The sequence below is a fragment of the Macaca nemestrina genome, chromosome 17 (assembly GCF_043159975.1).
Source record: "Macaca nemestrina isolate mMacNem1 chromosome 17, mMacNem.hap1, whole genome shotgun sequence".
Lineage (NCBI taxonomy): Eukaryota > Metazoa > Chordata > Mammalia > Primates > Cercopithecidae > Macaca > Macaca nemestrina.
This window is the reverse complement of record NC_092141.1, coordinates 43,133,465-43,153,892: the sequence shown is the minus strand read 5'-3', so window position 1 is coordinate 43,153,892 and position 20,428 is coordinate 43,133,465. Positions and strand designations below refer to the sequence as shown.

The 20,428-nt window shown below is 53.5% G+C and overlaps 2 protein-coding genes across 2 annotated transcripts in view; one reads left to right on the top strand and one right to left on the bottom strand.

Moving 5' to 3' along the window:
• Positions 1–17,003, bottom strand: part of LOC105485217 (transmembrane protein 132E) — a 59,824-nt gene extending 42,821 nt beyond the window's left edge. The window contains exon 1 of the mRNA XM_024793912.2: positions 15,342–17,003. Within this exon, the coding sequence (XP_024649680.1) occupies positions 15,342–15,408 (67 nt within the window). The 5' untranslated portion in view covers positions 15,409–17,003. The remainder of the gene's footprint in view (positions 1–15,341) is intronic.
• Positions 17,004–17,215: 212 nt separating this feature from the next.
• Positions 17,216–19,736, top strand: TMEM132E-DT (TMEM132E divergent transcript). The gene is given in 3 exon segments (XM_011747378.3): positions 17,216–17,279; positions 17,282–17,606; positions 18,876–19,736. Coding segments are annotated over 3 exon segments (480 nt in total). The 3' UTR covers positions 18,967–19,736.
• The last annotated feature ends 692 nt before the right edge of the window (positions 19,737–20,428 follow it).

The following is a 20,428-nucleotide window of genomic DNA, read 5'->3' as shown; positions in this document are numbered from 1 at the left end:
ACCAATTCCCCTTGCCCACACCCCAGACAGGGGAAATCTCTCTTCTAAAATCCCTTCACTGGGCTGGAATCAAAGGCCTGCACCAGTTGCCTGGGCAATGCAGGTCGTGTGTGTGTGTGCGTGTGTGTGTGTGTGTGTGTGTATGTGTGACAGAGAGACATGAGAGGGAGAGAGGGGTTGGGGTCCTAGGGAGGGGAATGGAGGGAAAAATAAGAAAACCAGTCGCACATTTAGCAAAGCCTTCCCCATAGTTCACATTTCATGCTGTTTGTGATGTGATTATTGGAGATGGAATCTGGTTACTCAGTGTAAACACCAGGCCTGCTGGGGTACCTCCCCAGATACAGTCCCTAGGGAAGCCAGAGGTGAGGGTACCCACAGCTGTGACCAACCAACTTCCTTCAGCAATTGTTGGCCTTGCTGCCCCTGTCAATACCCTCATGTGAAACCAAAGGAGACACAAGAAGGAGCCCACTGGCCTGGGAGTCAGGCACGTGGGTCTTAACCCTGGCTTTGTAACTCTCCCCTCTCTGGACTTTAGTTTTCCCATCTTTAAAACAGAAAATGGTTCCAGGTGAGAGGGGCCTGAATCTCCTGGCCAGCCCCCATCCCATGTTTCTTTGACTTTAAGGATCACACCTCATTGTGCAGCCCTCTGTGCCACAGTCCAGAGAGGAATTCAGAGTACACAGAGGCTCTCAGTGTAGGTCCACACACACAGATCTAGTGCCAGCTATATGCAGGGCACCCTATAAGGAGGTCTTCCCATTGGCTGGTACCAATAATGAGGATAATCAGAGTATCTCTCCTGTTTATTGAATGTCCAGGCACATGCTGGTACTTTACATCCATCAGCTCATTGAATTCTCATGATCTAAGAGGTGGGCACTGTTCATTACAGACCACCTTACAGGTGAGAAGACTGAAGTTTGGGGAAGAAAAGTGACTCCCATCAGGTTGCTGTCAGAGCTGAGGTTCGCTAATTCCTAGGCTGTGCTCTTTTCAGCACACTGCAGTGACTGAATGGGAAAAGCCCTGGATGAAATGTTACGCCATGGTGCTGATGGAGCTCAACTCACCAGTTCACATAGATTTTGGCAGTGGTTCCAACAGAATGACAGGAAGCCGCACCTGGCCCTCTCCAAAGTCCGGGTAGGCCAGTCCTTGCTCTTCCCGCACCCTGGCATCAATCACACTGCACTGAAATTATTTGCATCCTTGTCTCATATCAGCCAGCCACGGTGTCTTCGTCTCTGCCTGCCTGGTGTTTGCTACAGTGCTTGGTGTGCAGTAGGTGTTCAAAAACATGCTCACACCTGTAACCCCAGCATTTTGGGAAACTGAGGTGAGCAGACCACTTAAAGCCAGAAGCTCGAGACCAGCTTGGATAACATCATTAGAATTCCATCTCCAAAAATAAAACTCCAAGAAACCAATTAGCTGGGCATGGTGGCATACATCTGTAGTCCCAGCTACTACGCGGGAGGCTGAGGCAGAAGGATCGCTTGAGTCCAAGAGTTCAAGGCTGCAGTGAGCTATGATCATGCCAGAGCAAGACCCTGTCTCTAAAATACAAAACAAACAAACAAAGAAACAAACAAAAAAACATGTGCTGAATGAAACAATAGTGAGTGTCTATTTGAGCACTTCCTACAAGCCAGGCGCTGCTCCAAGCACTTTACATGCATTAACTCATTTATTCATTACAGCAACTCTATGAGAAAGGCACTCTTATTATCCCATTTTATAAATGTGGAAATGGAGCCACAGAGAATTTAAGCAATATTTCCAAGACCACACAGCTGGGATATGGCAGATGAATGTGTTAATGAGTGAATGAAGGAATATATTTTCTCTCTGGTTACTGCCAATCATGCCACCCAATCTGTCTTCCTAGCGACTCCTTGGTTCGAAAGAGTGAGCGGGTGGGAAGGAGCAGGCTCCCAGGTTCATTCATTCATCCCACAGATCATTACTGAGCATCTCCTCTGTGCCAGACCTCAGCAGTTGGGGATACAGCACTGAACAAAACAGAGATGACCTCTGCTTTCAGGGGTTCATGGGACACATAACCACGTCATATGTCAGGTGAAGGGAAACAGCGCAGGGTCAGGGGACAGAGTGAAAGTGAACAGGGCTGCTTTACATACAGGGTGACCAGGGAGGGACCCGGAAGAGGTAGGAGGTAAGAGTGGGGAATCGTCCTTGAGGCTCTGTGCCTGGCATGTCAGGGCCAGAAAGGAAGCCAGCATGACCGGAGCTGAGCAGGTGAAGGGGAAGACTGGGTTACAGAGGTAGTGTCGGGAAAAGGGACAGATCATGCTGGCGGTGTGAGCTGCTGTGAGGACTTTGGCTGTCACTCTCAGTGAGGTGATTCTGAGCAGAAGGGTGATGATTTGACTTGTAGTTTACAGGATCTCCTGGCAGAGGGGAAGGGAAAGTGGCCTTGGGAGGCAGCTGGGAGCCGCCTACCCCGGCCCTGGGAGCTGCTGCCTCTGAATGGATGGGAGTCATCATCGCCAGCACAAATCATGCCAGAGCTGAGGAAGGGCTGAGCAGGCACTGAGCTGGGCAGTGGATTTCCAAGGACAGCAGGAGGTGAGTGGGCTCAGTTCATCAGTCCCAGAGCACTGACTCCTGGGCCCTGAAAATACCTCCAATGGGAGAACTGGGTATGGATAAGCCCATGGACAGCTTACAGCCCTGTACTGTCCTGTTGGGTGGCCACTCACCACATGTGGCTGTGAAGTAACTGAAATGTGGCTAATTGGCATGAAGATGTGCTGCCGGCAAGGGCAGAATGCACAAGGGATTTTGAAGATGTAATACAAAAGAAAAGAACAAAATATCTCATTCATAATCTTTTATACAGATTACATGTTTTTATTTTTGATTGTTTTAATATAATGTTTGTTTTTTTAAAAAAATGTAGAGATGGGGTTTTATTTTGTTGCTCAGGGTGATCTCAAACTCCTGGTCTCAAGGGATCCTCTGGCCTCAGCTTCTCAAAGTGCTAGGATTACAGACATAAGCCACCACGCCTGGTCCCGATTACATGTTGAAATGACAATTGTTTGGGCATATTGGTTAAAACATACTATTAAAATTAATTCCACCTGTTTCTTTTAGCTTTTTCTCATGTGATAACTAGACAAGATTAAGTGAGACACGTGGCTGGTGTGACATTTCTATTGGACAGTGCCGATGCTGCTCAGCAACCTCTATTTCAAAGACAAGAAAACAAAATTCCACTGAGAGGAAGGGTTTGTCGCAGGGCATGCAGTTGGTTGAGAGAACAGCAGTGGAAAGAGCAACACCAGAGGTGGGAATGTGGGGAGGTGGGGGACCCTCTGGGTGGATCAGGATTGTCTGAGGTGACGCCTAAGGGTTCCTTGATGCCAATGATACCATTATGAAATAATGATTATGGCAACCATTTACTAAGCAAGCACTGACAGGGCATAATTGCAGTGGCCCCATCCTCAACAACCCTGCAAGATGGGTAGGATTTTCTTCTTATTGTTTGCACATAAAGAAACTGAAACTAAAGAGTAATATGCCTGTGGTCACCTGGCCATCCTGCTAGGAGTGGACGAGGAGGCTTCTGCTCCAGGATCTTCAGGGTTCAAGCCTGTATCTCTCCCCACACACCTTCGGGCTGCAGATTAGGGAGGCCTGTATTCCTTGCCAGAAACTCCCTATAACCCTAGACCTGCTATCCGGCAATGGCAGTGCTGTCCTGGCAGTGTGTACACAGATTTTATACCCACCTTAGGGGCCACTATGGGGAGGATGCAAAGTTCAGGAAGCAGTGGCCTTGCCTGCTGGGTATAACTTTGGTATTGTGATGGGGGCCGGCTGCTGGACCCAGGAATGCCTCCTCCACCCCGGCTGGGCTGAAGAAGCACTGGGAACATGGGACGATGCCTGTGACTGCTTTCCTGGGAAGGAAAGTGGGGAGGGAGGAAGGGAGGGGGCCAGCATCTGGTCACTGCTGTTTCTAAGACAAGCAGCATGTTGCTAAGAGGCATCAAGGGTTAAAAAAAAAAAAGATCCCAAACAAAACAAAAAACCCCACCACCAGAACACAGCTCTCCAGGAACGCTCTGGCACTGTCTTAAACATGCTTCCCAGCAGTAAGGCCTGGCTCTAGGCAAGAAAGGATGGAAAGACCCCGGTTTACCGAGCCCCTCCAGCAGGCACGTAGCGTTTGTTCTGGATACTTCCAAACACACCACAGGATCTCATTCATGTGGCAGCCCAGCCTGAGAGAGGGTATTACTCCCAGTTTGCAGATGGGGGAGGAGAGGCTCAGGGAGATGTCAGCCAGTGCTCCTGGGTCACTCAGCTACACCGCAGCAGGGCAGGCAGCCCACACCATTTCAACCTACATTTGTGTGACTTGAAGACCCACCACGATTCTCTGACATGATTGGTTCCTAAGGCCTTCCTGGGGCCCAAATGCTGAGAGTGATACCTGTGTGGATCCGCTCCTTCAGCCACTGGCTGATCGTTGGGTGAGGAATGACGAGGGAGGCTTCCTCTCCATTAAAAATAGTGAGGAAGCCTGGATGTGGTGGCTCATGCCTATAATCCCAACACTTTGGGAGGCCAAGGCCAGAGTATCACTTGAGGCTAGGAATTCGAGGCCAGACTGGGCAACGATGGCAAGACCCCAGGGAGAGAAAAAAATTAAAAATTAGCCATGTATGATGGCATGTGCCTGTAGTCCCAACTGCTTGGGAATGTGGAGGTGGGAGGATTGCTTGAGCCCAGGAAGTTGAGTCTGCAGCCACCTGTGATCACACTACTACACTCCAGCCTGGGTGACAGAGCAAGACCTTGTCTTTCAAAAAAAAAAAAAAATAGTGAGGGAGATCCCATCTCTCTCTAGGTTCTCCTACTTGGTCATATTCTTCAGAACTCCTGACTGGACCATAAAGATGCTCCTGTAATCCAAGTAGTCAGAACTGGCTGTGAAGTCACAGGCATGTCCCTTCGGCTCTCCAGGCCTTGGCTGCTAAAATAATGAAGACACTTCCAAGTACTGAGCCTTCGTGCTGCGGGCTCCTCACCTTCAATCTGTCATCCAGTCTTACGGAGGTGGAAACCAAGGAGTAGAAACCTAAGTCAGGCTGCTGGTAAGCGGTAGAGTCAGCACTCACACTCAGATGCATCACTCTGGTTCTTTTTTTTTTTTTTTTTTTTTTTTTGAGACGGAGTCCCGCTCTGTCGCCCAGGCTGGAGTGCAGTGGCGCGATCTCGGCTCACTGCAAGCTCCGCCTCCTGGGTTTACGCCATTCTCCTGCCTCAGCCTCCCGAGTAGCTGGGACTACAGGCGCCCGCCACCTCGCCCGGCTAGTTTTTTGTACTTTTTAGTAGAGACGGGGTTTCACGGTGTTAGCCAGGATGGTCTCGATCTCCTGACCTCGTGATCCGCCCGTCTCGGCCTCCCAAAGTGCTGGGATTACAGGCTTGAGCCACCGCGCCCGGCCGCATCACTCTGGTTCTAATGGTGAGCTCTTTGCCATGTGGTGGCGCCTCGAATGACTTCTAGTGCTAATTTCCCATCCCAAGACCCCCACTCCCAGAACAGATGCTGCCAACACTTCCTTCAGCATTGCTCCAATCTGCCCATTGTTTTCTGACCAAGTAATTATTGAGAACCCTGCTTTGATGATGTCACTCCCTCACTCCATAACTCTCTACAGCTCCCCAGCACTCCATGGAACATTGGGCCAAAGTTCCGAGGGGTCTTTAAAGATCACCCAGGTAAACAGTTACCAATTACACACCATGAACTCATCATCATATCATGCTATTTCTTCACAGGCAGCTTGGCTCTCTCCCACCAACACTCTGAGAGTTAGCTGGCCAGTGACCATTTTTGCCCTGTGTTTTTATCTTACCCAGGGTATCAGACAAACAGTAGATGCCGATCGATTAGTCTTCAGAAGCAGAATTCTTGAACTTAATCAAGGGCTCCTAAAGTGGCACTTCTTCCATGAAGCCTCCCCGGGTCCCTCTAACAGTTATGAGATTTCTCCCTCTTCCTCCGCAATCCTCTGTATCCTTTGCAACATCTCTATGACTCTGCATTTTATTACAAGCTGTGCAGATGTGGAAGTGAGGACAGCAGACAGGTTGGCTTCAGAGCTGAGTATAGGGAAAGGGTGAAAGTGGAGGAGGAAAGCTATGAGTGTCGGGACCAAGCCGAGAGAACAGAGTCCACAGCCAGCTCTGGGGGGACGACTCCTGGTGTCCAGCACACGGTGTGGCTCATAGCGGGTGACCATTGAAATAACTAGGTAGTGCAATAACTGCTCAGACACAGGTGCGTGGCCAGTGGTGGCTGGAGTTGGGGGCGAACTTCCCAGGCAGGAGGGCTGGCAGTGCCCCAGGAGGGAGCCCAGCCCTCTGCACCATGCCAGTCCCCTTGCCTCTCACCCCACAACCTCCCACAGCATTTCGGACCTCTCATGCACGGGGCTGGCTGATAGCAGTTTTTCTCCTGCCGAGCACAGCCACAGAAAATTGAGATCATTTCTCTGCTGTGTTGGCAGCTGAGAAAATGGCCATTTTTCCTATTTCCAATCCAATAGTTACTTGCTTTTGGACAAAGACCCCATAAGCCAGCCTCTCCACAGGAGGGACAGGGCAGGGTACAATGTGGTCATCCTAGGGCAGGTCACCTCCTTGGATAGGAGTCGTGGGCCACAGCGGTCATGAGGTGGCAGGGCTCCAGTGGTGGGTGGAGGGACCACCAATTAAGGCATTTGCAAACATAGACTGGCAACAGGCAGTGAGGTCAGAGCAACAGGTAACCCAGGGCCATTGTGGGGTGCTCAGGGACTCAGAAGAAGTTGACTTTGCAGTCCTTGAACACAAGGACCTCCACACCTGCCACTGTCACACTCCCCAAATCAGTGGTGTAAGATCAGACAGGCCAAATAAGTGCATGCAATCCCTGCCCCTGAACTGATTTTTTTGTAAAGGTAGGTAATTAGTAAGAAAATCCAAATCTGCGAAATAAATTGAAGGTTGCTTAGCATCCCAAATGCTCTGGGCATATGAGAACAGCCGGCATGTGGCCTCCATCATGACAGCTCCCTATTTCCCTCAGCCTACCAGTCACTGTTCCTACAAGGGCGCCCCCAGCCCCATCATCCCCTCCCTCCTGGTCCATCCAGGTGCTCTGCCCCACTGACCTCCTTGCTGTTCTTTGAATGGTCAAGCCCACTCCCCCTAGGGCTCTTATCCTGGCTTGTCCCTCCACCGAAGGCTCTCAGATATTCACTTAGTTTCTCTCTCACCTTAATGTTTTTGCTGAAGGATGTACTATCAAATGATCATTGGTATCAATGCTGCGCATCCCTCCCCTGACACACACACCCACCTCAGAATTCCCAGTTCTCCTTACCCCGTTTCCCTGTCTTTTAAAAAAAATTGCACTTGCCTGTAATCCGAGCACTTTGGGAGGCCAAGGTGGGTGGATCACCCGAGGTCAGGAGTTTGAGACCAGCCTGGCCAACATGGTGAAACCCCGTCTCTACTAAAAGTACAAAAATTAGCCAGGTGTGGTGGTGCACACCTGCAGTCTCAGCTACTCAGGAGGCTGAGGCAGGAGAATCACTTGAACCCAGGAGGCAGTGGCTGTAGTGAGCCGAGATGGCGCCACTGTACTCCAGCCTGGGCGACAGAACAAGATTCCATCTCAGAAAAACAACAACAACAAAACAACAATGAAAACCACTTGTTGCCTTTGAACATATATAATTCACTTATTCAACGTATTTATTATTTACTGTCTGCCTTCTCCACCCCCAATATACATAAGAATGTATATTGTGCATCCCTCCTCTGACAAACATACCCACTATGAGTGCAGGAATTTTTGTTGTGTGCACTGACTACAACCAAGTGCCTAGAACAGTGCTTGGCACATAGTAAGCACTAACTGAATACTTGTTGAGTGACAATGTCTCTACGTGCATATATGTGCACAATGGTTTGTCCACTGGTTCATTTGACAAGTCATCGGCTGCCTATTTTATTTCAGACATCCCCTCCCAGACAGACTCTGGGAATACAGAGGCAGGGAAGAGATCACACACGGTCCAGATCCACTTGAGCTTTCAGCCAGCAGGAAGCCGGGCAATGCAGACTTAAAACCACAGCAAATCTGTCATGAGTTGCAGTGGGTCCTTGTTCTTCTTAGATTAGGGATGGGGTTTCAGGAAGACGTGGTGGATATGCTCTGCCCTGAAAGCTGAGTAGGCAAGGGAGTGGAAGAGTGTTCTGGTCAGAGGGAACAGCATGTACAAAGACCGTGACATGCAAAAGAGCATGACTTATTCAAGGGACTGAAAGAAGCCTGGAGGGTAAGGGGAGATAAAGGCTCAGAGGAAACTGGAGGGTCAGTGGGCCCTGACAGCACCAGGCAGGACTCACTCAGGTATATGGGCCCGCATGGCAGGCTGCCTGCATCTCTGCTGATTCTGTTGGCAGGAGACAGAGAGGTATGACAATAAGACCTCTGATGTTAGGGTCAGAAAACCTGACTTCAAGAGCCAGTGTGGTCAGGACTCTGTTGAGCCTCAGCTTTGCCTTGCCTAAAAAAGGGGATCACAGTGCTGCGTTCAGATAGCAGCCACTGTGACAAAGTCATCATAGATCTGAACTGGAGAAGTGTTAGAATGTTCAAGGTTAGCAGTGTGTGGCCATGACTGAGTGGGTGTGCACATAAGTGTGCATCTGCGCTCCTACCTCCCACCAACGCCCTTCTTCCACCATGACAAAGTCGTTGCATCACCTGTACCAAGCCACTAAAAATACACTGGCTTCTGGACCAGAGCCAGGCTCCCCCAAAACCCTGGGGGCTGAGGTGGGGAAGGAGAGACCAGGAAGGGCTGAAAAGGTTGTGAGGGCCTCAATCTCTGGGCAAAGTGGTCAGTCACTCACTATCAGACCCTCACCATGCAAGGAACAAAGGCTACCACTGAGGTCTTGAGCTGTGCCTCCCTCATCTTATTGGGGCCTGTTTGAAGATGGGAATGTGCCTCCCTTGTTATACTGGATGCTCCCCAAGTGCAAGAACCATTTCCCCCACCCCCCACCCCCCACCCCCACACCACTTTTCTTCTTCAGAATAAGAGAGAGTTTGCCACTCAGTGTGACTGTGACTGATTCTATTTAAGGGTTGGCCAGCTCCAGGGCTGTGTTCCTGGGGAGGGTCTAGAAGTAAGGGTGGGGTATCCTAGCTGCCTGTTCTCTCAAGGCCAGGGCCCCATGGGGTCTGATGTTCAGTTCTGGGAATTCTTGGATGGAGATACTGCTGAGAACCTGGGCCATTTTAAGAGACATCCTATCCATCCTGGTAACACTGGGTACCTCATTCTCTAACTCCAGTGGTCACGAAAGACAGGCCCAGGGAAATAGAAAATCTGAGAAACTCTGCCAGCAAGCATACATCCTGCCCACTGCCATTAGTTTGAACTGAACAGAAAAAGTCATGTAAGAGAAGAGAATAACCAGCCGCTCATTCTCACAGGCCAAAAAAGTGTGGGTGAGAATGCAGCAGGAAGGATTAAAGTTTGATAAAAAGCAGAACTTTTTGAGGGCAAGTAATGTCCTAGATAATTTAGGCAAAAAGAGATTTCCTTCAGTTATCTTTTCTACTTCCTTTTTTTTGTGCATTGAATTATTCATCCTTGCACTCATTCATTCATGCAACAAGCATTGAATTATCTAGGTAACTGCTTCCATTTTCCACTTCATCTTGCTGGGTTGTCTGATAGCCAGCAGGGCCTGGGTGGAAGTGTGTATGGCAGAGAGTGGGTGGGAAGTGGTGGTGGTGGAGAGCTGAAAGGGGTTTAGAAGTAAGGGTGAGGTATCCTAGCTGAGACAGCAGAAAGGAGATAAACTCGGACTGTGGGTGCTGAGACCACTCTAATGGCTTGCTTGTCCCCACTTGTTGCAACAATGGCCTCACTTGTCTCAGTCCCCCCTTTCTTTGGGGGTTCCATTTGTCCCCCAGAGACCCCGTGCAGTAGCTAGATGAGTGTTGGCTCTCTGTGATACCCTGTCCAATCCTTGGGGACTGCTGGAGTATGGCAGAGCCAGCTGAATTGGTGATAATAAGGCCTACTTTTCTTTTCATTTAAAAAGACAGAGAAGGAAAATTTTTAAAGAAATTTATGTTCCTAAAAACACACACACACACACAGCTGGTTCATTAATCTCTTATTAAAATTCTGTGTTGAGCACGGGCAAGGAAGAGGTAAGGAAGACCCTGGGGAGGAAATGGGGAGGAAGAATCGTATCCACTTGTTAGCATCGGCTGCAGGAATCAGGGGAGAGAGGTGTGGGCTCGGGCAGAGAAAGATGAGGGAGTTAAGAAGGGGCTTCTCCATCACAGAACAAAAGAGTTGGAAGGGGGCTTGGAGGGCACTGCCTCCTCTCATTTGGGAGAGCAGGAAAACAAGACCCAGAGAAGTAGGTGAAATTCCTGTGGCTACACAGCAAACTGATGACAAAGTCAGGATTTGAACCCAGATATCCTATATCCTGAGGACTGTGTGATTTCAAACCGCTTTGAATTTCAAGACTTTGGACCTTTGTCTCATTCACCCCGGTTGGACTTTGAGCTACTGAAAGAGCTGGGGATCAGGTGTGGAGCCCCTCACATTTCTTTCATAGCACTTGGTAAGGTTTATTAATGAATGCTACTAGTGATTGATTATCATGACTGCTTGCAACCAGAGGCCAGCTTGAGGCTAGAAGCCCACCATTGGAAGAAGCTGCAGAGAGCGGGGATAGTAGAGGTGGTGGAATCTGTTGAGAAGTCTGGGGCAGACAGCCAAGCCAGGAGCCCCATTTGGGCTCTGGTGCTTGTTCTGATCCCAGAACAAACTTGCAAAATGACCTTGGTCAGTCCCTTCTCTGTGTGTCCATTTCCTCATCCACATGAGGCTGAATTTGGCGGTTCTTCTTTCAGTGTTGTGGACATCATTATGTGCAGGGCAACAAGGTGAGACTCTGCCCCCAATGCATACTCCCCTGCCCCAGGTAGGTGGTCCAGACCCCAGTGGTGGGAGTTGGTGCCTCTCAGGGTTTCAGTTTCTGCAGCATCGCCAGCACTCACTACCAATCTCAGGTCCAGGGTCTATCAGTTCCAGACAGGCCCCTGGCAAGGGCCTAGGAGACACCCAAGTTCAGCTCTGGTATTCCACAGTGGCCTCATCCCCCACAGCGAAGCACCAGCCATTCTCAGAATGGATTCCAATAAAGCTCATTTTCTGCCACCAAGTTTATAACACATCCCCACCTACTGGTCTTAAACATTAACAAGGCTGTATTGTGAATATGGCTGTGTGTGGCCAGAAGAAAGATGGGTGTGGGAGAGGGGAGACAAGCATCATCCCTCACGGCGGGCAGTAAGGGGGTCTCCCAAGGGCTGATGCTTACCCTGTCCTGCTGTGTTCCTCCTGCATCTCCAAAAGGGCTCAGGGCTTGGGCGATCGGGGATGGGGTGGGGTGTGTGGACACAACCCACAGGAGAAACTCAAGGTTGCTGGGCTGGGGATCATGGAGGTGAGGACACGTTTTGAGATAATGTATTCAGAATGATCCTGGACACTACATTTGTATCCTGTGAGACCATGTCATAGCATGTCACCTGAGACACTTGGATCTTGTATGTGCCCACTCAAGGGGCATGGCATGGGCCTGCTCCATCCTTTTGCTCTCTTTGTGGTATCTCTGCCTGTCTCCTCCACTGCCCCTCTTCTACCCTGTACCCTAGAGCTCCCTTTTCAACTGATGCTGGCAGGGTCCCTCAATGCAGAGTTGTTCTCCTGCCCCATCCATTTCTTCTGGGCACCTGCTATGTGTCAAACACTGGAGAGCCATGCAAACACGTGGAAGACATGGCTCCTGCCCTAAATGCAAGAACGTGGGGATCAGGAGGATTGCACAGGTAAGCATGCCCATGTATACCCCTCACACAGCAGCTTATGAGGAAGAAGTGCTAGAAAAGTTGCATGAAGTACCAAAGAAGTCATGGAAAAAGTTCATATTATTTCTATCGCATCATGGGGACTGCTGGTGAGAAGCTAGGGGGTAATCTAGGGAGGCTCCCTGGAGGAGGTGACATTTGAACTCAGCTTTGAAGGTTAAGTAAGAATTTCTGGAGGCAGAGTAATCCAGATGGAGGGGCTGGTGAGTGCAAAAGCAGAAAGGCAGGAAAGTGAGAAAAAGCAATACCTCACGGGGCACATGGAGGATGGCGAGAGGCCATTATCACGGAAGTGAAGATGTGGATTGGGACATGATCATAAAGGGCTTTGGAGGCCAGGGCAATGAGTGTACCCTTTATCCTAGAGGCCGTGGGGAGCCAGCAATGGTTCCTGAGTAGGGAGCTGACATAATCAACTCTCTAACAGATTTATCCACCACGCTGACCTCCAAACTCCTATTTGAACTAACGATGGGACTGGGAGTCTCCCCAAAGATTAGATACAAGAAAGTGGTCTTCACAGATGTTCCCTGGAAGAAGCCTGGAGACTGGGAAGTGTAGAGGTGCCCAGACACACCACTCTGCCTATCTCATGGGCTGAACTGGGCCCTGAAAAGGTAGTGGGGCTCCATTCACACATGGTCTCTGTCCAGGAGTCCTGGCAGAAACTGGGAAGGGGAGAGATGGACCAGAGACCATACTGCCTGTGGAAATGGGGAATGTGAGGGAGGCAGCCCAAGGTCACCCTGCCCGGTGGCACCAGAGTCAGAGTGAAACCCAGGCTACTTGGCTCTCAGTCTGGCCGTGTGGTCAGAACCCTGTGATCTCAGTTGCCTGCCAGGCACAGAAAACTGCAACTGTCCTTCTATCCCCCAGTATTTTAGAAAAGCCCAGGAACCCCAACCAAGAGTCAGCTCAAAGGGAGACTAAGTCCCTGTATCCTATTCTTAACAGAGGGAAGGGTGGCTAGGTGGGTGTCAGGCAGCCCTGGAGGAGGAGGGCGGCCCAGAGGAGAGGGGGTTTTATTGTGGGGGGATTTTTATCATACTGGCCTTACCCATCTGGGGGATCTCCGAAGTCTTAAGTATCTGCTGGCACCCTTCTCTGAGGCAGGGGAGACTGAGACATGGGATGGAGAAGAGAGTTCAGGACTCAGGGAAGGAGCTTGGAAATGGAGCCATATAGTCAGGAGGGGAAACGTCTGCTCAGTGGGGCGATTCTGACCCTACCTCCTCAAATACCTTCTTTCTGCTCAGGCAGCCAAGCCCTCTGTCCTTATGTGTGCTGTCGCTGTGTTAGGCACTGGCTGTGTGGAGAGACAGGGAATAAGCCCATGGCTCTGCCTCCACCAATCCAGGGCTACTGGGGCACAGAGAGGGCACTGGTGCCTAAGGAAAAAAGGAGGCCAAGGCCAAGGCCAAGGGAAGGCAGCCAGGACGCTAAGGCCCAGCTGGAACTGCGTCTTAGGAACAAGCAGGATTCTGGCAGGTGAGGAAGGGAAAGGGATCTTTAATTCCAGTCTCAGGGATCAGGAAGGTGGGCAGAGGGGCCCTAACGACAGAGTTTGAGCTGCCCATCAACAGCGTTTGAGGTGAGGCCGTGGTTGGGCTTTGGGAAGGGAATTCTGACAGCAAGATGTAAGAAGAGGGGAAGAAGCCACCTAGACTCAGGCCTGGGTTTCTGGGCTTCCTCCTACTGGGCAGGGAAACTCCCTGCCGGCCAGTGCTAGGTCACAAGTGCAGTCCACGCAGCTCCAGCGCGCAGACAGGCAGCCCACCTCCCTCTCCCCCAATCCCATTCTCAGCGTTACACACAGAGCCTAGATATTTCCGGTTCCCCGCTATGCTCCCACTTACCCTCATCTCACCCTCGTCCCTCTGCTGGCACGCTGCTCTGCCCATTCCTCCCATAAAGAACTGAGGTTAGCCGTCTCTGGTGAACTGAACGCACAACAACCCCCCTGGAGTCACCTCAGCCGGGAATAACCAAGCCACCCATAGAGGGAGGTCCTCCTGCTCCCCTCCCCCCTCCTAGCCCCAGGACCCTACAATTCCGAGAGCCCCTTCCTTTTCTTATTCTTTCAACCTTGAGAATGCGCTTTGGTCAGGGTGAAAGAGGCCGCTGGTTAGAGATCTTGGGCACACTCCTGGCGAGCTTGGGCAGGCTCTTAGGGACTGGGCAGATCTGGGCAAGAGCTGAGGCCGGCACATCGAGGGCGCTCCACCAATGCAGACAGCCCACTGCCCCCTCCATCTAAGTGCCCTCCATCCTGCCTGAGGCTCAGCCCTCAGCGTGGAGCACCGAAACACCCTCGCCCCCCAACCCCGCCACGCCTTGCTGGTTGAGAAAATGTATCCCAGGTCTGCTGGTTTCACGTTAGGAGGGAGCAGAGGGCCCCGCTTCTCCATTCTCCCCTCGGAGCTGTCTCCCTCCCTCCTCGGTCTGCGCCCCTCGCCTCCTGGAGCGTTTCCAGCTTGCGGAAGGCCCGCTGCAGCCTCCTTCCGTCTGGTCTGAGTTCCCACTCTTGGGGGCTGTTCAAAGCCCCACTGCCCGCCACCCGTATGCCCGCTATCCCACCGCCAAAGCGCACCATCCCCTGTCCCTCCTTCTCCCACCCGCTTTACCGCGGAGCCCGGGGTGAGCCTGGGGAGCAGACGCAACAGATTGCAGAATGCGAGAGCGCGGAGCCCGCTCCCTTCGCGCGCCGCCCGCGGCCCCGGCCTGTACCGGTGCCCAGACCCCCGCCCTCCGGGCTCGCCTAAGCCGGCCATTTAGATGCAGCTCACAGGACCGTGGGCGTGCGAGCCGCGGCGGCTGCCCGGCCCGGAGTCAGTCCACTTCCCTTCCCGCGGACCGCGGCAGGAAGCGAGGCGCGGGGCGGCGCGGCCCCGCACCGGCCTGCGCGCCCGGGGCGGGGAAAGACGCGATACCGGCGGATCCCAACAGCCCCCAGGCTGGCTGGCCGCAGGGGGAGACTGGGGCGGGGGGCGGCCGGGACGCGATCGGGAGGATCTCTCGGATCCCTCTAGATTTCCGTGGGCGGACACGCCCCCAGACCCTCGGGTTCGAACCCTTCTTTATAACCCGGAGAGACTGGAGCGACGCCCTCCCCCCACCCTTTCCTGGTGCCGGGCTCGGTCCCCTCAGCTGAGCTCGCCGGAGGACTCGGGGGCTGGTGGTAACTCGAGCTGCAGCCCGAGACGCCAAACCCGGAGTGGCGGCTGCGAGTCCAGGCGGTGTGGGTGCTCTTCTCCCCAGTCTTCCCCGTGCCCCCTCCGGTGGCGCCTGCCGCATCCTCACCCCGAGTCCGCGCCGCGACACTTACCGTGGGCGAGCAGCGCTGAGAGGCAGAGCAGGGCGGCGCCGCCGCGGCCCGACATCCCCGGGGCCATGGCCGAGGCGGGGGCGGGAGGGGTCCGAGAGGGCAACAGTCGACGACGACTTGGCCCCAGGCTGGGCTTGGTCACATCCAACTCAGGGCGGCCGTGGCGCCCGGCTGTCTCAGATGCAGCTCCGGGGCCAGAGAGTGCAATTTGGGGACACTTTGCAGGGAGGGGGCGTCCCAGGCCCTGGCGGCTACACCCTCGGAGCCGGTGGGGGCGCAGCTCCGGGCGGGAGGAGCCTCCACCTCCCCCAGCTGGTGCCCCCTGCAGGATCTGCGAGGCGCGGGGGGAGCCGCACGTGCAGTCCCGAGCCCGGTGGCCGCGGGCGTCCCGGAGGCTACCTAGAGCCCAGTGCTGAATCTCCCGGCCCCACGGCCCAGCTCCAATCCGAACTCACTCGAGGGTGCAGACTTCCAACGCAAGCCCCAGTTTCCTCGGTTTCGGTAGTAACCCCACATGGATAGAGCCGCTGTCTTCCTCTAAGCCCCTGCAGCAGCCCAGCGTAAAAATCCCAGGTCAGGTGCAAATGAATGCTGTCTTTCTCAAAGAAAGAGAAAATCCGGGGAACTTTAATCCATCTGGAGAAGGAAAAGTTTCCGTGCGGTGCTGAGACTGGCGACGCGGGTCGCCACCACCCTAGGCGACGCCCAGACCGGATGCCCGAGGCGGGCGGCCAGATGTTTGTCCCCTCTGCAAGCCTCGCTCCTCGGCTCCAGCGCGCTTTCTCCAGTCTGGATCAGGGCCCGGGCTCCACACAGGCCAGGTCAGCGCCTCCTGCCCAGGCAGCCGCTCGGCGGTTGGGGCAAGGGTGGCGAGGCCAGAACCGGCTGCCCCATGTAGATGGGGCTTGGAGAAGCGAAGGAGCGAGAAAGCCGGCTAATGGCCCTGCCCCGAGCCCTTCCCGCCCAGGGCGTCGACTCCGGCTTGATGACCATAAACGCTGTAAGATGCAGAGGGGCTCCGGCAGCTCGCGGCAGCTTCGGGCCACCCCGCTCTCCGCTCAGGTCTCGCTGTCTCAGCAGAGGTGCGCGCTGCCCCGCCTCGCTCCTCGCCTTCCCTGGGGGAACCTGCACAAACCTTGAACTTTTCTGGGGTTCAGAGTCTCCGACGCCTCCTTCTCCCCGCCGCCCTCGCCCTGCCCCCGGACGCCCGCTCGCCCGTCGTCTCGGTGCTGCCGGGCATCGGCTCCCGCTCTCTCCGAGTCAGTTTGGGCGAGCGGATCGCCGCGCCAGTCCGGGCTGCGGGCGGTGAGAGGCGGGCGCGGCGCCAGGGGCCAGGGCAGCCGGCACCAGCGCAGCCTGCGGCCAGGGAAGCGGCAGCTGGTGCCTACGGGGCCGCGAGGAGAGGAGGTGCCGGCAGGGGAGCCGGCTCCCCATGGACGTGTGTGGGGGTAGAAAAAGAATCGAGGAGCAAAAAGGAAGAGGAGGTGGGGGGAGCCACAGTTGCACGAAGCAGCAACCGCCGCTGTCGCCGCCTCCTCGGCGCTCGCGCCGGCTGCTCCGCCGTAAATGACTCGAGAGGGACAAACACACTCGCGCTCGCCCGCCCTCCTCCTCCGTCCGGGATTCAGCGCCCACCCGGGCAGAAGCGGGCCCCGAGCTTGGCGCGCTCGCTCCCACCCCTCCCAGATTCCCCGTGGTCACGTGGGCCCGAAGCGCGCGGCCCACGGCTTGCGCGCCACGGAGACTCCCCCCACTCCTAGCTCCCCCTCCTCTGTCCACGTGTCCATTCCGCATTCCCAGCCTGGGGGCGCGCGCGGCTCCTTAATGAGACTCTGGCCAAGGGCCGACCTCGCGATTCCGCTCGCCCCTATTTTATGTTTGATTTTTCCTTCCCAACGCCTGCTAGCGCTGGGACCCGAATGGGGCTGGCCAGCTCCGGCAGCTGCGTTTCTCCAAGGCAGACGCCAGCGCAGTCACTGATGTCCCTTTTCAAAGGATGCACGCTCCCCACCGGGCGCCGGAGGTGTTTTGCAGCCGCTCTGCCAGAGGCGCGGGTAGGGGGCACCCTACACCCATCCCCAGAGTCCGCTGGGCACAGGCTGGGAATCAGCCTCGCTGCTGTGCCCAGCTCCTCTCGGGCTGCGGGGGCTCTGGGACACAGATTCCTGCGGGATGGGTCCGGGGCGCAGCTGTGGGAGACCTATTTATTCCGCTGCTGGGGAAGGATGATGGAGAAGAGGAGGGGACAGTGCTTTCCTACAGGTTGTTTAGCAAGCCTTTAAAGAGGCATGCCGTGGGGGTGGAGAACTGCCCCTCTTGCATACTCACCCAGGCACCTGCTGACTAGGGGGAGGGGTGGCTGGAGTGATATTTGTTCCGCTATCAGGCCCTTTCCATTAGAGTGCAACCTAGATCAGACCCGACAAGTCAACCTTCACCCCTCATCTGTCAACCAGGCATCGGATCCATGGCAGTGATTTTATAGCTTCATTGGGTATCAGGCCCAATCCCCAGAGGGTGCATTTCAATTCCACCCTACTCTGGAGGGACAGGGTCTTCAACCCCATGGGCATATCCCTACTGGGGAGGATATGGATCTTGAGGGTCACCCTTTTATACCTCTGCACTCAACTGGAGTGAGATTGTGGGGCCAGATCAGAGCAAAGCCAGCTGGGGTGCTCAAACCCTACCCTCCATCTGCCTGACTCCATGCTAGCCCTCTTGACCCTGAGAGTTTCCTTTCATCCAGGACAGTGACATTTTGTTTTTGGAAAATGTGTTTGCATTTTTCCTGGAAGCCTTCCTCCTCCCTGGCTGCTGGCTGTTGCTGCCTCGCTTGGTACCAGGGCCTATAGAGGGCTGCTCTGGCCCTTCCCCCACCCCCACATCTGTCTGAAGTTGGGGGAAGGTGCAGCCTGGGGAGAGCTGGCCAGCTCTTGGAGGCCCTGGGGATAAAAGGTGCTGCAGTCGTCAAAGAAGATGATTCTCATTAGGCCCCTAATGCCTGATGGCAATTAATGTTGCCCAAGGGCTTATTCACCAACCCACTGAGAAGCAAGCTAGCAATCAGGCTCTGTGTTGGGGAGAAAGGGGAAAGATCCACCTCCTGAGGTAGGGGAGGGCTTCAGGAAGAGGAGGAAGGAAGTAGGGAGGGCCCTCCATCCATGCCCAGTACCCTATCAGAAGGGACATGGAGCCTGAGCATGGCCAGAGGGAAGAGATGAGGTGCTTTACCGAGCCCAAGACACACCTCACTCTGTGTTGTGGATCAAATTTCCTTTCTCCTCAAATGTTCCCAGCTGACGCTGGGGTCTGAGGGGCAGCAATGCCACCCCTCTCCCAGCTGTCTGTGGAAACAGCACGGTGTTCTGGTCAGGGTGAGCAGGGACTCAGACATCGAATTCTTCTCTCTGCACCCCCGTCTCACCCCACCCATAGCTCTTACGTGATAGGAAAATAGACCTTCCTTCGAGATTGTTTCTCCTCCTTCCTCCCTCCCTTCCTCTCTGTCTCTGTCCCTCCCTTTCACAATAGTACGGTGCATATCTCCAACATCACAGGCATTGTAGGTACAACAGTGAGCAAAACAAAACTAGCTCTTGTCCTCATGGAACTTACTGTCTAGAAGGGAAGGCAGACACTAAGCTTCTAATTGCCTGCAATTGTGGTGTGATTTGGCATCATGCACTTTGCCCATCTTATGGAGAAGACTGAGGCCTGTGGTTGGAAAGGGTGAGGGAGCAGCCTGCTATCTTTAGAGAATACAATTTCAGCCCCAGGTTCTTCCTGTACCTCTGATATGGAGCTACCCTTCCTGGATCGAAGCCGTCTGCCAAGTCAATGGGCCTGATGATCATCTGACTCTCCAAATGCCAGATTTTCCTCCTCCTTGCCTCAGGGAAGTGAAGGGCAGCCGATAGCCCACCTGAGGAATAAAATATGACTCCAACCTCTAGTGCTCCATGGACCTGTCATTCTCAGCAGTGTAAATCCTATGGCCCAGAGAGAAGGCAGTTGGCACAAGGTAGACAGCCAGTTGTTTCAGCTATTCCAATCCTGCATGTCATGTACCTGGAAAGGGGTTCTATACATTCCCTCTGCCTTTCCTACTACCCCAGCAGACTGCCCTCAGCCTTACCTATGAGTCCTAGTTATGGATTCCCAACCAGTGATGCCACTGGAGCCTAGATAAGGGGAAGTCAGAGGAGCCACCCCAACTGGAGCCCAGGCTGGAGAAAGGACCTGGCATGTGTGTACCCTTCCATCCCAGATGAGCACCTTATCAACTTAAGGTGGTAGTGTCTCTGCTGTTTCCATTCTATTTGTGTCTTTCTGGACAGAGGATTGGCAATGGTTGGAGGTTATCTCAGTCACCAGTTCCCAGGTGATGCCTGGAACAGCCCTGTCCTCCTGCCAAGGAACCAGGCAGCAAGCAGGGTTCTGTCCCAGGCCCCAGTGCCCTGCATGGATGCTTATCAAGGACCCATATATAAACTGACACCCACTTCCTCCCATGCCTGACCTGCCCTCATGATGGGCCAGGTGACATCTGTCCTTCAGCATGCCTCTGTTTTTCAGAATGCCTACCATCAGGAGACAATCAGACGGGCCAATGTGGAGCATCATGAAGACACGTTCCTGGGATCACCCTGGAATCCTACTCTGTCTCAGCTCAAGGGGGTTCCGAGATTTCCTAAGCTAGCCCTTTCATTTTACAGCTGCAAAAATGGAGGCCTGTTAATTCAGTCATTTTATGAAATCCTGTGAAATTTTTATTGAGCTCTAATTGTGTGTGAAGCATTATGGAATGCTTCTGTACTGGAATGCATAGGTTGAACAAGACAGATAAGGCCCAGATGGCAGAAGTTCAAGAGCTTTCACAACCTATATAGAGAACCTAGAAATATTAATGGCTAATCTTAATGAGTATGTGCTTTTTATGTGCCAGTCACTGTGCCAGGCATTTTGCATGCATTATCTGAGTCCTCACTACAACCCTGTTAAGTAGATACTGTTATTATTACCATTTTCCGATGAGAAAACTGAGGCTCAGTGAAGGTAAGTTTCTTGCCTAGGGTCGTAGAGCT